The sequence below is a fragment of the Lipophrys pholis genome (assembly GCF_963383615.2).
Source record: "Lipophrys pholis genome assembly, chromosome: 1".
In the NCBI taxonomy this organism is placed as follows: Eukaryota; Metazoa; Chordata; class Actinopteri; order Blenniiformes; family Blenniidae; genus Lipophrys; species Lipophrys pholis.
Genome location: NC_137635.1, coordinates 55690775 through 55705751, shown reverse-complemented (window position 1 = coordinate 55705751; position 14977 = coordinate 55690775). Strand labels below are relative to the sequence as shown.

Genomic DNA, 14977 nt, shown 5'->3' with positions numbered 1-14977 from the left:
TGCTTCCTACCTGGACCAGGTTGGTCACGTGACCAGGTCCTTCCTACCTGGACCAGGTTGGTCACGTGACCAGGTGCTTCCTACCTGGACCAGGTTGGTCACGTGACCAGGTGCTTCCTACCTGGATGAAAAAGAATCTGAGTTGATCCATTTATGGAGTTTCTTAATGTGAAAACAGGACGGCTTGTACGTGGATAACGAGACACACACACACACACACACACAGACACACACACACACACACACACACACACACACACACACACACACACACACACACACACACACACACACACACACACACACACACACACACACACACACACACACACACTGCAGAGTTCTGATTAATCCCACTGCACCAGAACACATCACATCAGCAGAACAGCTTCTTACTTTTTGACCACATTTTAAATAAAGTTGTGCTTCATTAACATTAAATCAGGGCTAAAAACCAAAGTGGTGATACTTTTGTTTTTTTATTGTGAAAGGACTTTGCTGCCATGTGAACCTTGGACAGAGTTTCCATCCTCCAAATGCACAGACCTTTCATTGTTACCATCTGAATTCCTGCAGCCAGAGGGGGACATCACCATTCAAACATAGCTGTGATTTAGAAAAAACTAAATTAAACTTTTGTTTTCTACGTCTAAACTCCTCCAACATTTATCCTTCACGACTTCACTTTCTTTATCGTTTGTGTCATAACTGCTGCTGTCAGGCCAAATCAAAGCAGAACTTCATAAATCTGTATGGATTCATACCAAATGAGATCTGGAAATGTCCTCAAACTTTCATCGCTCTAAATTCCTCCGAAACCACTTTCCTTATTGTTCCTGTCTTAATGGGCAGAGCCTGTAGAGGGCGCCATGCACCCTGGAAGTGTCAGTGATAGATCTGTGATTTGGATTAAAAGAAGAAAAACTAATAATGCTCGTTTTCTAAAATGTAATAAACTTCATGACCTTTGAAGCTCTCCGATGTGTTTATCCTCGTCCGTTCTTCAGTGTGACTGTCATAATGTCTCCAGCCAGCAGGGGGCCCCTGGCATTCCCCTAAATCTTGAAATTCAATACACAAACACATCCTCGTTTCCAGATACAAAATTTTTTTTTTATAAAAATGTCATGAAATTTTATTTTATAAAAGCATCTTGAAATTATGAAAATATCAAAAGTCATTCTGCATCACAGTTTTCACCGTTACTCTACAATCATTTCAGTCACACGTACATTCAAAATAGACAAAGAGAAAAAGGAACCTGCAGGTGGAAAATAGAAAACTGAGGCACTTCGGATCTGAATGCAGCTTAAAGTCTGTGCAAATGTTGGAAAGTCTCCCAAAGTGAAATAAAAACATGTTTCCTCTGCTGCTGCTGATGGTGCTACATCTGCAGGACCCCTCACGGTGCTGCTGCTGATGGTGCTGCAGCTGCAGGACCCCTCACGGTGCTGCTGCTGATGGTGCTGCAGCTGCAGGACCCCTCACGGTGCTGCTGCTGATGGTGCTGCAGCTGCAGGACCCCTCACGGTGCTGCTGCTGATGCTACACGGCATGCAGAGAGGAAGCACAGAAAGCTCTGCAGACATTTAGGAAAGTGCATGAGCAGCACAGGTAGTCGAGTGTATGAGTACCGAGGGGGGGGGGGGCGTTAGAAGAAACCCCCCCCGCAGACAGTCCTGCTGGGATTGATACTTGGTGGGGGGGGGGCTCAATGTGCAAGACAGCAGCCAGATTCCTCGTGCTTGTGCAGAAGAGACATCCTGGAGAAGGTTTTGGAGCAGTTCTTGCATTGGTACTTTTTCACATCGGAGTGAGTCTGAAGGTGAGCCCGGAGGTTGGATCTGTCTGCGAAGGCTCTGCTGCAGTGAGGACAGGAGAACGGCTTCTCACCTGCGAACACAGAAGCAAACACTCAGCAAACACTAAAGGAGTTAAGTTAGAGTGTTAGACTTCCTAAAGGAGTTAAGGAAAGGTGATAGGAAGCCTCCTAACATCTTTCACTAACTCCTTTAGGAAGCCTCCTAACACCTTTACTAACTCCTTTAGGAAGCCTCCTAACACCTTTACTAACTCCTTTAGGAAGCCTCCTAACACCTTTCCTTAACCCTGTGATGTCATCCAGGGGTTAAGGTAAAGTCCATAGAGAAGGAGATAGGAGGGACTTTTTGGACGTACCCCTGGTCTCGTTTGGTAAAGGAAGTATCAGTGGTTCCTAGGGTAAAGGAGGTTCTAAAGGAAGCATCAGTGGTTCCTAGGCTAAAGGAGGTTCTAAAGGAAGCATCAGTGGTTCCTAGGCTAAAGGAGGTTCTAAAGGAAGTATCAGTGGTTCCTAGGCTAAAGGAGGTTCTAAAGGAAGCATCAGTGGTTCCTAGGCTAAAGGAGGTTCTAAAGGAAGCATCAGTGGTTCCTAGGCTAAAGGAGGTTCTAAAGGAAGCATTGCGCCTCCTTTCCTTAGCTGAGTGAGAATTCCAACTCTCCTTATCAAGACCGCCACTTAAACACATCCAGGGTTAAGGAAAAGGGGATAAGAGGGACTATTAGGATGCAACCATGTAGAATCCTCCTGCTCCTCCTGGTACTGGAGAAATTCTTATTAAACCTCAAAGTATCAGTAGTGTCTGCAGGGCCACCTGTAGCACATAGTCCGCCATTGTTGTTGTTATGAGGTGAAATCGCAGACTGCGGGGGTGGGGCAAAGACATCACCGTTTTCTGTAGATGCATGTCTTTGTCTGTCCACACCTCAAAGCTGAGCCCATGTTTCAGAATGTCCCCACCCTGGGACCCGTGTTAAAAAACACAAAAACCATGCGTTTACATGAAACGGCGTTCTGGTGTGGACGGGCCCTCAGACACACCGCACTGAGAACACAGCAACAACGTTCAGGAGACGACGTTCAGAGAGTGACAGCGTTCAGAGTGACAACATTCAGAGTGACAGCATTCAGAGTGACAGCGTTCAGAGTGACAATGTTCAGAGTGACAGCGTTCAGAGTGACAGCGTTCAGAGTGACAGAGTTCAGAGTGACAACGTTCAGAGTGACAACGTTCAGAGTGACAGCGTTCAGAGTGACAGCGTTCAGGGTGACAACGTTCAGAGTGACAGCGTTCAGAGTGACAACGTTCAGAGTGACAGCGTTCAGAGTGACAGCGTTCAGAGTGACAACGTTCAGAGTGACAACATTCAGAGTGACAGCGTTCAGAGTGACAACGTTCAGAGTGACAGCGTTCAGAGTGACAGCGTTCAGAGTGACAGAGTTCAGAGTGACAACGTTCAGAGTGACAACGTTCAGAGTGACAGCGTTCAGAGTGACAGAGTTCAGAGTGACAACGTTCAGAGTGACAACGTTCCAGGTGACAGCGTTCAGAGTGACAGCGTTCAGAGTGACAGCGTTCAGAGTGACAGAGTTCAGAGTGACAACGTTCAGAGTGACAACGTTCAGAGTGACAGCGTTCAGAGTGACAGAGTTCAGAGTGACAACGTTCAGAGTGACAACGTTCCAGGTGACAGCGTTCAGAGTGACAGCGTTCCGAGTGACAGCGTTCAGAGTGACAGCGTTCCGAGTGACAGAGTTCAGAGTGACAACGTTCAGAGTGACAACGTTCCAGGTGACAGCGTTCAGAGTGACAGCGTTCAGAGTGACAGCGTTCCGAGTGACAGAGTTCAGAGTGACAGTGTTCCGAGTGACAACGTTCCAGGTGACAGCGTTCAGAGTGACAGCGTTCAGAGTGACAACGTTCAGAGTGACAGCGTTCAGAGTGACAGTGTTCCGAGTGACAGCGTTCAGAGTGACAACGTTCAGAGTGACAACGTTCCAGGTGACAGCGTTCCGAGTGACAGCGTTCAGAGTGACAGCGTTCAGAGTGACAGCGTTCCGAGTGACAGCGTTCAGAGTGACAACGTTCAGAGTGACAACGTTCCAGGTGACAGCGTTCCGAGTGACAGCGTTCAGAGTGACAGCGTTCCGAGTGACAACGTTCAGAGTGACAACGTTCCAGGTGACAACGTTCCAGGTGACAGCGTTCCGAGTGACAAAGTTCAGAGTGACAACGTTCCAGGTGACAATGTTCAGAGTGACAGCGTTCAGAGTGACAACGTTCAGAGTGACAGCGTTCAGAGTGACAGCGTTCAGAGTGACAGAGTTCAGAGTGACAACGTTCAGAGTGACAACGTTCAGAGTGACAGCGTTCAGAGTGACAGAGTTCAGAGTGACAGCGTTCTAGGTGACATCATTCCAGGTGACAGCGTTCCGAGTGACAGAGTTCAGAGTAACAGCGCTCCAGGTGACAGCGTTCAGAGTGACAGCGTTCCGAGTGACAGCGTTCAGAGTGACAGCGTTCCGAGTGACAGAGTTCAGAGTGACAACGTTCAGAGTGACAACGTTCCAGGTGACAGCGTTCAGAGTGACAGCGTTCAGAGTGACAGCGTTCCGAGTGACAGAGTTCAGAGTGACAGTGTTCCGAGTGACAACGTTCCAGGTGACAGCGTTCAGAGTGACAGCGTTCAGAGTGACAACGTTCAGAGTGACAGCGTTCAGAGTGACAGTGTTCCGAGTGACAGCGTTCAGAGTGACAACGTTCAGAGTGACAACGTTCCAGGTGACAGCGTTCCGAGTGACAGCGTTCAGAGTGACAGCGTTCAGAGTGACAGCGTTCCGAGTGACAGCGTTCAGAGTGACAACGTTCAGAGTGACAACGTTCCAGGTGACAGCGTTCCGAGTGACAGCGTTCAGAGTGACAGCGTTCCGAGTGACAACGTTCAGAGTGACAACGTTCCAGGTGACAACGTTCCAGGTGACAGCGTTCCGAGTGACAAAGTTCAGAGTGACAACGTTCCAGGTGACAATGTTCAGAGTGACAGCGTTCAGAGTGACAACGTTCAGAGTGACAGCGTTCAGAGTGACAGCGTTCAGAGTGACAGAGTTCAGAGTGACAACGTTCAGAGTGACAACGTTCAGAGTGACAGCGTTCAGAGTGACAGAGTTCAGAGTGACAGCGTTCTAGGTGACATCATTCCAGGTGACAGCGTTCCGAGTGACAGAGTTCAGAGTAACAGCGCTCCAGGTGACAGCGTTCAGAGTGACAGCGTTCAGAGTGACAGCGTTCCGAGTGACAGCGTTCAGAGTGACAGCGTTCAGAGTGACAACGTTCCAGGTGACAGCGTTCAGAGTGACAGCGTTCCGAGTGACAACGTTCAGAGTGACAGCGTTCAGAGTGACAACGTTCAGAGTGACAACGTTCCAGGTGACAGCGTTCAGAGTGACAGCGTTCAGAGTGACAACGTTCAGAGTGACAACGTTCCAGGTGACAGCGTTCAGAGTGACAGCGTTCAGAGTGACAACGTTCCAGGTGACAGCGTTCAGAGTGACAGCGTTCCGAGTGACAACGTTCAGAGTGACAACGTTCCAGGTGACAGCGTTCAGAGTGACAGCGTTCCGAGTGACAGAGTTCAGAGTGACAGCGTTCCGAGTGACAACGTTCCAGGTGACAGCGTTCAGAGTGACAGCGTTCAGAGTGACAACGTTCAGAGTGACAGCGTTCAGAGTGACAGCGTTCAGAGTGACAGTGTTCCGAGTGACAGCGTTCAGAGTGACAACGTTCCAGGTGACAACGTTCAGAGTGACAACGTTCCAGGTGACAACGTTCCGAGTGACAGCGTTCAGAGTGACAACGTTCCAGGTGACAACGTTCCAGGTGACAGCGTTCCGAGTGACAAAGTTCAGCGTGACAACGTTCCAGGTGACAACGTTCCGAGTGACAACGTTCCAGGTGACAGCGTTCAGAGTGACAACGTTCCAGGTGACAACGTTCCAGGTGACAACGTTCAGAGTGACAACGTTCCAGGTGACAACGTTCAGAGTGACAGCGTTCCGAGTGACAGCGTTCAGAGTGACAGCGTTCCAGGTGACAGCGTTCAGAGTGACAACGTTCCAGGTGACAACGTTCAGAGTGACAACGTTCAAGGTGACAACGTTCAGAGTGACAACGTTCCAGGTGACAGCGTTCAGAGTGACAACGTTCCAGGTGACAACGTTCAGAGTGACAACGTTCCAGGTGACAACGTTCAGAGTGACAGCGTTCAGAGTGACAGCGTTCCAGGTGACAGCGTTCAGAGTGACAGAGTTCCAGGCAGGGTTGGGAAAGTTCAGTTTCAACATGAACCAGTTCAAAGTTCAGTTCACAAATTTTAAAATGAACGAGTTCAGTTCATAGTGCATAATTCCAAAAATGAACTAGTTCATAGTTCTTGGCAGGAGGAACTCTTCTATCACTCCTCCAGCTTGAAGCAGAATGATGGAGGGATGAACTCCTCTTTCACTCCTCTTTTACAGTAATAATAATGGATGGGTTGAATCCAGCTTTCCTGGACACTTTAAATGACATTATTCATTCCCTCCATACTGGGTGGTGGTAAACTACGTCTGTAACCACAGCTGCTCTGGAACAGACTGACGGAGGACAGGCTGCTAATCTGCCCACTGCCCCCAGACTGGGACAAACTGCCCCCAGACTGGGACAAACTGCCCCCAGACTCTGGGACAAACTGCCCCCAGACTCCGGGACAAACTGCCCCCCAGACTGCCCCCAGACTCTGGCACAAACTGCCCCCAGACTCTGGCACAAACTGCCCCCAGACACCGGGACAAACTGCCCCCAGACTCCGGCACAAACTGCCCCCAGACTCTGGCACAAACTGCCCCCAGACTCCGGGACAAACTGCCCCCAGACTCCGGCACAAACTGCCCCCAGACTCTGGCACAAACTGCCCCCAGACTCCGGGACAAACTGCCCCCAGACTCCGGCACAAACTGCCCCCAGACTCCGGGACAAACTGCCCCCAGACTCCGGCACAAACTGCCCCCAGACTCTGGCACAAACTGCCCCCAGACTCTGGCACAAACTGCCCCCAGACTCCGGGACAAACTGCCCCCGGAATAAATAAATAAAATGAATGAATTCTTTTTGATTGATTGATACCTATTGATCGTGAGCTCACCACCTGCAGGAAGGTTCTTAATATCGGTGTAATGTGATCTGGGTAACAGTGTTCAGGCTGTCACCCCCGTGACCCGGAAACGGATAAGAGGGAGGAGATGGATGAATGATACATATTGATTCCTATTGATGTCTATCAATACTTATTGATTCCTATTGATGTCTATCGATACATATTGATTCCTATTGATGTCTATCAATACTTATTGATTCCTATTGATGTCTATCAATACTTATTGATTCCTATTGATGTCTATCGATACATATTGATTCCTATTGATACTTTTTGATTCCTATTGGTGTTCATTGATACGTAAAGATACATATTGAGGCCTATTGATCTGGCTCAATACATACAGGTCTGGCTCCTCCTTTAATCTGGAGGAAGGTCTGGCTCCTCCTTTAATCTGGAGGAAAGTCTGGCTCCTTCTGGTTCTGGTTCTGTTCTCAGACCGAGCTTCACTGGTTCAGGTTCTGTTCTCAGGCTGAGCTTCACTGTTCCAAAATTCCATGTTCATGAATGTAAATTCTTTGAACAAAAAATAACTCTTTCATGGTTTTTTTGTCGGGAATCCAAACAAAACATTCAATCAGTTCAGTTCTCTGAAAAAACAGAAGCAATTAAAACTATTACAGCCTGTACTTGATCCAAAACTTTGTTTTGATATCCCCGAGTGCTTGTCTATGCGGTGAAAATTTACATTTTCTGTAGATTATTGTTTGTTAATTAAACAAAATGCTTAGGTTAGAGGTCAAAAGTCACAAGAAGAGGAGGGCATGTCTTTTCTGGAAGTCATATGAACGTCAATTAAAAAAATGTAAGAAAATGCGATTCCACTGGAAATCCAATCCACATTAACCTGCAGAAAATAAGGTCTGAAATACGTTAACACGCATCAACAAACCAATAATTGACACCAAACACACATGAGCATCAGAATTAGAAAACAAAAAAAAGGTCCAGACTACCAGAGCTCCAGTCCTCAGCACCATCATGCTACTCAGTGCTGAATATTAATACTCCAGGTTCAGGACTTTACCTTCAGACAGAAGCTCCACAGACCTGGATCAGCTCCTGCTGCTGCTCCTCACAGTCCCTCATCATTTGTTTAAGGAAATCCAACATTTACCAGGTTTCCTTGTTTGAAATTGAGCGGCTGTCTGATTTAAAGTGACGTTTAAGTATAGCGCCCCCACACTTCAATGGTGAGGACAACCCTACTCCCCGTAGTTCGGTGTGTGTGTGTGTGTGTGTGTGTGTGTGTGTGTGTGTGTGTGTGTGTGTGTGTGTGTGTGTGTGTGTGTGTGTGTGTGTGTGTGTGTGTGTGTGTGTGTGTGTGTCTCACCGGTGTGTGTCCGGATGTGTCCCTGCAGCAGCCATGGTCTGGAGAAAGCCTTCCCACAGATGTTGCAGACGCAAGGCAGCGTGTGCGTCCTGATGTGCATCTTGAGTGCGCCCAGACTGACGTACTGCTTCTCGCAGAACTTGCAGCTGAAGTTCTTCCGGTTCTGGTCGCAGTGCAGCTGCTTGTGCTTCAGCAGTCCGGAGTACGTGGAGTAGGATCTGCTGCACAGCGCGCACTGGAACTTCTCCGCTCCCACTCCGTGCGCCTCGGGCAGCTTCAGCCCCTCGTCCTCGTCGCTCCGCGGACTCTCCGAGCCGCTGTAGCCGCTCTGGTCTTTGGAAGAGGCGTCGGACAATGAGGACGGGTACCCGGACACCGGGGACAGTGGCAGGCTGCTGGGGGTCCATACTGGCACCGGGCTCAGGACCTCCGGCTGCGGGATGACGGAGAGCGGCAGGCCCTTGTAGACATGCGGGGAGAAGAACACTGAAACGCAGGAAGCAGACGCGTTACGAGCTGTTGGAGCAGAGCAGCCTGGAGCGGAGAACCGAGCGGTACCTGCGGGGCTCTCCAGCTCGCTGTAGTTGGGCTTCTTGACGGAGTTGCTGTGTTTCTTGACCAGGAAGGAGCGCGGCATCTCGGAAACTTCGGCACAACTTTCCGTGAAGAGAAACTCCGCTCGGCCGAGCACGGCTCCTCACCGCACCTCTCTGCTCCTCACTGCACCTCTCTGCTCCTCACCGCACCTCTCTGCTCCTCACCGCACCTCTCTGCTCCTCACCTCTCTGCTCCTCACCGCACGGCTCCTCACCGCACCTCTCTGCTCCTCACCTCTCTGCCCCTCACCGCACCTCTCTGCTCCTCACCGCACCTCTCTGCCCCTCACCTCTCTGCTCCTCACCTCTCTGCCCCTCACCGCACCGCACTTCTCTGCTCCTCACCGCACCGCTCCTCACGGCACCTCTCTGCTCCTCACCGCACCTCTCTGCCCCTCACCTCTCTGCTCCTCACCGCACCTCTCTGCCCCTCACCTCTCTGCTCCTCACCTCTCTGCTCCTCACCTCTCCTCTCCTCTCCTCTCCTCTCCTCTCCTCTCCTCTCCTCTCCGTTCCTCACCTCACCTCACCTCACCTCACCTCACCCCTCGGCTCCGCTGCAGGGTCATGATGGGCTGCTGAGCTCTGGATGAACTGCTGCCGACAGCTGCAGGAGACTTAAATACTCCCGCTCAGGTAGGGGGGCGGAGACTGCAGCTGGAAATAAGCAAGAACTGAGAGCTCATCCAATCACAAGTCACCATTACCAGAGAGCCCTGAAAGACGTGCTCTCAGCCAATCAGCAGACTGGGGGCGGGACTTAATTGCGGACCGAAAGTGTGTGTGTGTGTGTGTGTGTGTGTGTGTGTGTGTGTGTGTGTGTGTGTGTGTGTGTGTGTGTGTGTGTGTGTGTGTGTGTGTGTGTGTGTGTGTGTGTGTGTGTGTGTGTGTGTTACTAACCGAAAAGCCAACTTCATCGTCTGGAGAACGTGAAGCGTCAGGAAGGGTTCAAAGTACTCTCACACACACACACACACACACACACACACACACACACACACACACACACACACACACACACACACACACACACACACACACACACACACACACACACACACACACACACACACACACACACACGTACACGGCGAAGGAGGACGCTCACGAGACGATTGATCTTCAGCCGGTCCCTGAAACAAGAATTTGATTATATTTAATAGTTACTTTTTAAGTGCACTACTTTACTAGTTACTGAAGATAAAGAAATATTTGGTAAAGGGGTCATTGCATTCTTTTTGACAGCATCATATCTTAATGATGTGAACACAGTTGTATTATTAGTAACTTCTTCATAAAGTAGTGGACTTCCTCTATTCATGACCGTTAACAGAAAGTAACTTGTAACTCCTTGGAAAAGGAACTCTGTTACTTTCACTCTCCCTTATGAAAATTGACTTTATTGGTGAAGATGTTCTGATGTTGTTCCAGGGGTGATTACATAAACATGTTGATGTATTAGTTACTGCAGGTAAAAAGTAACTTCCTGTGTTAGTCATCATCACATAGGCCTTTGCTCTAGCATTAGCTGGACTGGGTCAGTGGTTCACTCATTCACTTCTCATGAAGTTACACTAGGAGGCTGGAAGATGCTCTATAATCTGAGGTTAGAGGAGGAAGATGCTCTATAATCTGGATATTAGAGGGGGTGCTCTATAATGTGATATTAGAGGCAAAAGATGGTCTATAATCTGATGTTAGATGTGAAGATGCTCTATAATCTATAATCTGGATGTTAGAGGCAGAAGATGGCTGTAGGAGCCATTTTATGGTTCCATCCATCCATCCATCCATCCATCCATCCATCCATCCATCCATCCATCCATCCATCCATCCATCCATCCATCCATCCATCCATCCATCCATCCATCCATCCATTTTCTCCAGTTTATCCGTTTCCGGGTGGTGGGGGTGTCAGTCTGAACACCGTCACCCACATCACATTGCACCAATTAAGAACCTCTCCTGCAGGTGGAGAGCCCACAGGAAGGTGGAGAGCCCTCAGGAAGGTGGAAGGTGGAGAGCCCACAGGAAGGTGGAGAGCCCTCAGGAAGGTGGAGAGCCCTGAGGAAGGTGGAGAGCCCTCAGGAAGGTGGAAGGTGGAGAGCCCTCAGGAAGGTGGAGAGCCCTCAGGAAGGTGGAAGGTGGAGAGCCCACAGGAAGGTGGAGAGCCCTGAGGAAGGTGGAGAGCCCTCAGGAAGGTGGAAGGTGGAGAGCCCTCAGGAAGGTGGAGAGCCCTCAGGAAGGTGGAAGGTGGAGAGCCCTGAGGAAGGTGGAGAGCCCTCAGGAAGGTGGAAGGTGGAGAGCCCTCAGGAAGGTGGAGAGCCCTCAGGAAGGTGGAAGGTGGAGAGCCCTGAGGAAGGTGGAGAGCCCTCAGGAAGGTGGAGAGCCCTCAGGAAGGTGGAGAGCCCTCAGGAAGGTGGAAGGTGGAGAGCCCTCAGGAAGGTGGAGAGCCCTCAGGAAGGTGGAAGGTGGAGAGCCCTGAGGAAGGTGGAGAGCCCTCAGGAAGGTGGAGAGCCCTCAGGAAGGTGGAGAGCCTTCAGGAAGGTGGAGAGCCCTCAGGAAGGTGGAGAGCCCTCAGGAAGGTGGAAGGTGGAGAGCCCTCAGGAAGGTGGAGAGCCCTCAGGAAGGTGGAGAGCCCTCAGGAAGGTGGAGAGCCCTCAGGAAGGTGGAAGGTGGAGAGCCCTCAGGAAGGTGGAGAGCCCTCAGGAAGGTGGGGAGCCCTCAGGAAGGTGGAGAGCCTTCAGGAAGGTGGAGAGCCCTCCGGAAGGTGGAGAGCCCTCAGGAAGGTGGAGAGCCCTCAGGAAGGTGGAGAGCCTTCAGGAAGGTGGAGAGCCCTCAGGAAGGTGGAGAGCCTTCAGGAAGGTGGGGAGCCCTCAGGAAGGTGGAGAGCCCTCAGGAAGGTGGAGAGCCCTCAGGAAGGTGGAGAGCCCTCCGGAAGGTGGAGAGCCCTCCGGAAGGTGGAGAGCCCTCAGGAAGGTGGAGAGCCCTCAGGAAGGTGGAGAGCCTTCAGGAAGGTGGAGAGCCCTCCGGAAGGTGGAGAGCCCTCAGGAAGGTGGAGAGCCCTCAGGAAGGTGGAGAGCCTTCAGGAAGGTGGAGAGCCCTCAGGAAGGTGGAGAGCCCTCAGGAAGGTGGAGAGCCCTCAGGAAGGTGGAGAGCCCTCAGGAAGGTGGAGAGCCCTCAGGAAGGTGGAGAGCCCTCAGGAAGGTGGAGAGCCCACAGGAAGACATTTTATGGGTTTATTGTTTATTTCTGTTTGTGTGTGTCCTGTAGACGGACCATTTGTTTAGAGTGATTGATGACAGGAATCAACTTTGGACTGAAGACATCAAATAAATGGCTGGACAGGTCCAGAGGAGACCTGCTCACTGGACCGGATCACCTCACCAGAGCGGCACCTTAAATAGGTACTGATGTTAGAGGGTGATGATGCTCTATAATCTGATGTTGGAGTAGTAAAATGATCTATAATCTGATGTTAAAATAAGAAGATGCTCTATAATCCAGACGTTAGATGAGGAAGGTGTTCAATAATCTGGATGTTAGAGGAGGAAGATGCTCTATAAACTGATGTTAGAAGAGGGAAATTATCCATAATCTGGATGTTGGAGGAGGAAGATGCTCTATAATCTGGATGTCAGAATAGGAATATGCTCTATAATCCAGACGTTAGAATAGGAATATGCTCTATAATCCAGACGTTAGATGAGGAGGTTGCTCTATAATCTTGAATTTAGAGGAGGGACATGCTCTATAATGCAGACGTTAGATGAGGAAGGTGCTCCATAATCTGGATGTTAGAGGAGGAGGATACTCTGTAATCTGGATTTTAGAGGAGGAAGATGCTCTATAATCTGGATGTTAGATGCGGAAGATGCTCTGGATTACTGACTACTAGCAACCCCCCCCCCCCCCCCCCCCCCCCACACACACACACACACACACAGACACACACTATAATCTTCTGTCAAAGTCGGTGGAGTAATCTGATTACCCAAATGTTACTGCTGGTGGACAAACAGAGGCAGACTGTGGAATGGAGTAATCTGATTATGCTCCTGCTGCGGCCAGCGGCGGGGGATTTAGACTGTGTAGTGTGCGCCCCCTGCTGGTGGAGTCAGTAGAGTCCGTAGCATCATTGACCATGTTCAGAAACTCCAACTCAAAGAGCTTTTTAAAACCCGCTGAGGGAACCGGGTCTAAAACCCGCTGAGGGAACCGGGTCTAAAACCCGCTGAGGGAACCGGGTCTAAAACCCACTGAGGGAACCGGGTCTAAAACCAGCTGAGGGAACCGGGTCTAAAACCCGCTGAGGGAACCGGGTCTAAAACCCACTGAGGGAACCGGGTCTAAAACCAGCTGAGGGAACCGGGTCTAAAACCCACTGAGGGAACCGGGTCTAAAACCAGCTGAGGGAACCGGGTCTAAAACCCGCTGAGGGAACCGGGTCTAAAACCCGCTGAGGGAACCGGGTCTAAAACCAGCTGAGGGAACCGGGTCTAAAACCAGCTGTGTGGAAAAAAGAACTCTGGTTGCTTTTATAGTCTGAGGTCAGTTTTGAAAAGTTGGAGGTTCTTGGTTGTTTGACTTTATTATCATAGGATTTGAGTCGTTCACGGAGGATTTGACAATGGTTGGTTGGTTATTTTCATTATTTCCCCGCAGAGGCAGAGGTTTGTTTTTAATGGAGCCACTGAATCAAGACTTGATGTCAAGAGCAGAACACATGGTATGTTCCAGTTAACCCCCCCTATAAAGAACACATGGTATGTTCCAGTTAACCCCCCCTATAAAGAACACATGGTATGTTCCAGTTAACTCCCCCTATAAAGAACACGTGGTATGTTCCAGTTAACCCCCCCTATAAAGAACACATGGTATGTTCCAGTTAACCCCCCCTATAAAGAACACATGGTATGTTCCAGTTAAAAGCAACACTAACACACACAAACAGAAATATACACAGAGACATATACACGTGTGTGACAGACCGGCAGGACAAGTGTCATCATGGAATATTTACGTGGAGTTTCGCGGCGCGGGCACGCGTCTGACACTGGAGTAACGCCATCTGCGCTGTAAACTAGAATGCCTGTTTACATCACGTATCACGGTAAAGACGTCAGAATCCGACCGGGGCTTCATGGAGCGTTCAAGTACACCTCAGTGGGAAGCATAATTCACATCAACAGTTCTTTACAGGCTTATTGTTCCAAAAAATCATAGAAAATAAAATAGTTTTCAGCAAAATCCACCACATCCTTGTTCTTCAGGCTCCAGGTACCTCTGGGTCCATTTTCAACTAGAATCACTAACATTTTCTCACAATTACACACTGAATTCCCACCAACATATACAGTACTGGACCGGGGTATTGTACCAGAAAATCATAGAAATTCTAATTGTTTCCAGCAGATTTGTGTTGTACCAGCCCCTAAGTACCTCTGGCATTCTTTCCTTTTGCTGAATTTGGCTTCTTTGAACATTTTGCTTCATATAGAGTCCAACTCACTTGGTCATGCCATCCTCTCTGCAGCTCACGAGTCCATCATGTGTTTACCAGTCCGTGTGATGACCTGTGAGTCTGGACCTCGTTCTAATGCTTGTCTGCTCTTTAGGGCAAACAAGTCTTCATCTCAACTGCCTATTATATTTTGATGTTTGGGCTATTAAATGTTATTAAATAGTTCTTGAATTCCTGTCATGCCTCTACCTTGTGTGTGCTGTTCTTGGAAGCCTGTAGAACAAGAATGTGGGAGTTTTCTGAAAATAAGGATTTTGGTACAATACCCATGTACAGTACTGTATATGTTGGTGTGAATTCACTGTGTATTTGTGAGAGAATCTTGCAGTGATTCCAGTTGAAAATTGACCCAGAGGTACCTGGGTGGTGGGGTTTTTATGGAAACAATCAGATTTTTGTTTTTAAATGAATTGTTGGTACAATAAGCCTGTACAGTACTGTTGGTGTGATTTATGCTTCCCACTGAGGGGTACCTGAACCCACCACGAAGCACCGATCGGCTTCTGACGGCTT

General features: G+C 49.4%; 1 protein-coding gene across 2 annotated transcripts; it reads right to left on the bottom strand.

The window, feature by feature from the left end:
- Positions 1-461: 461 nt before the first annotated feature.
- Positions 462-9536, bottom strand: snai2 (snail family zinc finger 2). 2 transcript variants are annotated; one of them, XM_080469072.1, is made up of 3 exons: positions 8903-9536; positions 8345-8830; positions 462-1893 (listed from the first exon to the last, which is right to left on the bottom strand). In XM_080469072.1, the coding sequence occupies exons 1-3, from the start codon at positions 8979-8981 to the stop codon at positions 1712-1714; spliced, it is 747 nt and encodes a 248-aa protein (XP_080325198.1). In that variant the 5' UTR covers positions 8982-9536; the 3' UTR covers positions 462-1711. The 2 variants fall into 2 exon arrangements, with proteins under 2 accessions (XP_080325198.1, XP_080325197.1); XM_080469071.1 differs by having other exon boundaries at positions 8345-9117.
- Between the last annotated feature and the right edge of the window lie 5441 nt (positions 9537-14977).

Bases quoted from the DNA above. Each gene is read 5' to 3' on its own strand.
- snai2 (XM_080469071.1), bottom strand. From the start codon at position 8,981: ATGCCGCGCTCCTTCCTGGTCAAGAAACACAGCAACTCCGTCAAGAAG. The intron at 1,894-8,344 runs GTGAGACACACA...CTGTGTTCGCAG, and splicing joins ACACATCCGGACACACACCG to GTGAGAAGCCGTTCTCCTGT.